Source organism: Pteropus medius, unplaced genomic scaffold, assembly GCF_902729225.1.
Source record: "Pteropus medius unplaced genomic scaffold, Ma_sr-lr_union100, whole genome shotgun sequence".
Classification (NCBI taxonomy): Eukaryota; Metazoa; Chordata; class Mammalia; order Chiroptera; family Pteropodidae; genus Pteropus; species Pteropus medius.
Window position 1 is genome coordinate 6,075,309 of NW_024351731.1, and position 4,354 is coordinate 6,079,662.

The 4,354-nt window shown below is 65.5% G+C and overlaps 1 protein-coding gene across 1 annotated transcript; it reads right to left on the reverse strand.

Moving 5' to 3' along the window:
- Nucleotides 1-1,743: 1,743 nt before the first annotated feature.
- GPR20 (G protein-coupled receptor 20) lies at nt 1,744-4,215 on the reverse strand. Its single transcript, XM_039845931.1, has one exon. It carries the CDS (start codon nt 4,187-4,189, stop codon nt 3,107-3,109), a length of 1,083 nt encoding a protein of 360 aa, XP_039701865.1. The 5' UTR covers nt 4,190-4,215; the 3' UTR covers nt 1,744-3,106.
- Between the last annotated feature and the right edge of the window lie 139 nt (nt 4,216-4,354).

The following is a 4,354-nucleotide window of genomic DNA, read 5'->3' on the forward strand; positions in this document are numbered from 1 at the left end:
AGAAAATGGGGGGTCTGTCACTGTGACCCTGAGGCAGATGCAGGAATGTGTCCGTTAGGGAGAAATCTCAGTGCCTAGCTGGGAGCGAAGGAGTGAATGAATGAACTTGTCAGGGCAAACAGAGCTGAGGCTCTCCAGGGGGAGGCACGCCCCTATGGCATCTCCTGCTACTGAGGCTGAAACACGTGAGTGCACCACCACACCTGCGCAATGCACACACATTACTCAGGCTTTACGCCTGGCGTCACCCATAATCCACCACATTACACCATGCACACACCTGCGTTACTGCCAGCGCATCACGGCCACCGCAATGCACCACATGCGTGCGTTGCCAGGACGGCTTTCGGGACTCCCTGGGATTGATTGGATGGAGACCCTGACATCCGGTTGGGGACTGCAACACCTGAACCCCAGTTCTGACACTCTGCCCTCAGGCTGAACCAAACCTATTGACCCTCTGAATTCGGTCCAAGGGCGATGAAACTGCTCAGACCTCGCTCTAAGGCTTGACCCTCAGCCCCAAAACGAACCGTAACCAGGTGCGTTCAGACACCCTCAGTCCCAGGGCACTTCCGATGATTCACCTCCTTTTCCTCACACACCAGGTGCCTCCCTAGCCCTGGGGTCCAAAGGGAAGGCGAGTCACTGGCGAGGGGATCTAGCATGGGGTATAAAATGAGAGCCACTTCCTATCCTGAGCACTCAGTTTCTCTTCCTCTGAGGGACGAGGCATGAACCCCTGGGCGTGGGGGCCTGCCCCCAGAGGGTGTGAGGACATGGCGGTGACAGACCTGGGGTGTCTTCACACACCCGAGAGTCCTCCTCACACCCGCCTCTTGGGCTCCCAGGCCTGGCCTGGGGAGGGCACAGAGAGCCTCCTGAGGGAGGGAGGGGCAGGGAGAGTGTGAAAAGGCCGGGGTCTGCCAGCGTGGGGTCCCAACCAGAATGTCGGGGTGGGACAGCCGTCAGCGCAGGGCGCCCCCACTCCTCCTCAGGCCTCAGAGGCCTCCAGGAAGCTGGGGCAGGCGCCACTGTGACATTTCCTGCTATTAATGGAGCTTAATCTAAACAGGCCCTAATATTTACCTCCAGACGCCTCCGGCCTCAGAGGGTGCCAGACAGCAAGACCGATGAGCCCGTCCAGCCAACGTCCTCCCACCCCGAGCTCCCCTGGGCCGAGGACAGAGACCCAGCTGTGTGCAAGGCAGGAACTGATGGCTAGAGTCTCTCGGACGCCTCGCGCCTCAGTTTCCCCATCTGCGAAATGGGGTGACAATCCCGACCTCCAAGGCTCATAGAGGGGTTCAGAGAAAGGGGTAAATTAGCGGCACCGTGCAAGACCACAGGTGGCTTCGCGGTTCCCCCCCTCCACGTTTTTGTCTGGAGCGCAGCCTTGGGGGTGTGGAAGGACGCTGTGGGGGGTCGGGCTGCCCCGCCCACGTCCACACCCTCCCTCGCAGCAGGCAGACTTCAGAGCAGGTGGTGTCCCTACCCCAACTCCTGCAGCACAGCCCGCCCACAGGGTCTGCCATGGCCCACCCCCCGCCCTCCAGAGCTGCTGGCTGGAGGCCCCTAAACCTGCCCCCATCAGTGATGGTGAGACCGTGAACCCACCACCGCAGCCTTTCACGGGAGCCCCTGCCTGGCCGCAGGACGATGAGTGGAGGGGAGCACGCGGAGGCCCCCACGGGGCTCGGTGCCCCCCAGAGACCCCCGCCCGCCGGCTGAGTTGAGGGCACGAAGGGAATAAACAGGTTTAATTTGGGACGAGGACTTCACTTTAAGGAGACTGTTTACATCAGATATAAATACACATGCCATCTCACGTCACCCGGGTGTTCGGCAAATCTGGGATGGCCGTGGGGAGGGGGATGCAGAGACCACACACCGGGCTCCTGTGGGACCGGAGATAGTCGTGGTCTGGCCTCTGGGACTCTGAGAGTGTGGGGGCCCAGCCCCCAGCTCCCCTACCCCTCCGGTTGCAAGGCCAAGGAGAGGAGTAGAGATGGGAGAGACTGAGGCCCATCCGGCGAGGGCTCTGCGTGGGGTTCTCAGAGGTGTGAGGTTGGCCCCCACTTCCTGCCCTGGCCCCAGAACACAGGCGGCCACCCTCTCGAGCTTGAATGGTAAGGGGCACCCTGGGCTCGGGCACCCTTTACCCCCAGTACTCTCACAGTGGGATCGCAGACATGGGGACCAGAAGGCACTGGAGGCAATCCCGGAGTCCAGGTCAGAGGCGGTGATCAGAAGCTCGAGCCAGAGAAATGCTGCCTCCCCAGAGGAGGAGATGAGCTAGGTGGGAGCCGCTGGTCCGACCCCTCTGCCCAGAGGGGAGAACAAGCGGCCCGAGTGGTCGGGTCTTTGCTCTTGGCTTTCTCGTCCATGGGATGGGGCCATGAGTCCTGATGCCCTCCTGGGGCCGCAGGCAGTGTCTCCGTGGCCTTGGGAAGGTTTGCGTGTCTCCGTGGAGCAGGCAGGCACGAGGCTATTGGAGGAGGTGGGGCTGGGGTTCAGTTCCCACCTGGCCACCATCACCGGGCGGGGCAGGCCGCCCAGACCGCCGCTGGGCGGGAAGTAGCCTCTGCGTGGTCCTTACAGCTTCGGGCGTCAACCCAGACTTCCGCGGACAGGCTCTGTGCTAAGCTCCTGGGCTCACGGACGCCTCGAGGGGGTTCCTACGCAGACATGCCACCCACGCGACACCGTGTTCCCTCTGTGGGGAAGGGATGGAGAGAGGGAAAGGGGGGGGCCGACCTCTTTGGGTTGACTTTTTAACCCTCCTTGTACCTAAAAAGGTGTCCCTTTTTCTGAGGACCCCCTTCTGGGGATGGGATGGTGCAGGCAAGGAGCTCCTGGAGACCCCTCCGAGTTTTGGTGGACACAATGCACACTGTAGGGACAGCGTTGAGCCCAGCACACCGGACCTGGCGCCGTGGTCGGCATCGCTGGTCACCGCAGCACGGTGGTCTTAGACCCTCCACGCGCCGGGCGGTGTCGCCAGTTCATCAAGATGAATCCGGTTTGCCACCCGGGCAGGGCTGGCCCGGCCCCGGCATGCCGAGCCCGGCCCTGACCTGCGGCCCCCCCGGCCAGGTCCTGCTGCCTACGCCTCGGGCCCATTTGCCAGGGCCTGCGTGATGGCGTGGGGGCTGGCGCCGCCGACGCGGTGGCGGCCGGAGCCCCGGGCGCTCTTGCGCATGCTGACCATGTCGCCCACGCCGGGCTCATACTCGGTTCGGTGCCGGCGGAAGAGGCCGCGGACGGCGGCCTGGAAGCCGCTGGTGATGAAGCAGTAGACGATGGGGTCCATGCAGCTGTTGAGGCTGCTGAGGGTCACGGCCACGTGGTACACCACGAGGCTGGCGTGGTCGGGCACGTCGGGCCACAGCGCCACGGCCACCTGGCGGGCGTGGAAGGGCGTGAAGCAGACGAGGAAGATGACGAGCACCGTGAGCAGCAGCTGCACGGCCCGCACGCGGCGCTGGCGGCCCTGGAGCAGCAGCCCCGGGCGCGACAGCGCGCACACCATGCGGCCCGTGAACACGCTGATGACCAGCAGCGGCAGCAGGAACTCCAGCACGGTCAGCGCGAAGACGCGGCAGCAGGGCCCGCCGCCGGCCGCCACGCCCAGCACGGACAGCGTCACGGCCCCGGACGCCAGCCACACGAAGGCGCACACGGCCCTGGCGCAGGGGGGCTGGCGCCAGCGGCGCGAGCCCTCGGGCTGCAGGATGGCCAGGTAGCGGTCCACGCAGATGCAGGTGAGGAAGAGGATGGAGCAGTGCATGTTGAGGAAGTAGCCGAAGACGTGGGGGAAGGCGCAGCGCAGGCAGCCGCGCGTGCCGTGGACGACGGCGAAGCGCACGGGCAGGGACAGGCCCACCAGCAGGTCGGTCACCGCCAGGTTGATGGTGTAGGTGACGGACGCCGTCTTGGCCCGCGTGCGGCAGCAGAAGACGTACAGCGCCAGCCCGTTGAGCACCAGCCCCGCCAGGAAGATGACGCCGTGCACCGCCATCAGCGCCAGCCACAGCGCGGGGAAGGTGGCGTGGAGCTCCTCGTCCAGCAGGGCGAACAGGTGGAACAGGGGCCTCTCCGGCACGCTGAGGTTGGCCCACGCCGCTGCCGTCGCTGTGGCGTTGGGGGCCGCCCCGGCCGGGGGCCCCGCGGGAGCCTCTGAGGGCATGATGGCGGCTGGCGGGCGCCCGCCCGGGGCCTGGGAGGAGGGAGACACGGGGTTACGCCGGGGCCCCTGCCGTGCCTGCGATGCCCGCTCCTCCCTGCCCCGGCGCTGGCCAGTGTGGAGCTTCGGCAGAGGCAGACCTCTGACCCCGCCCCTCCCTCCAGAGCC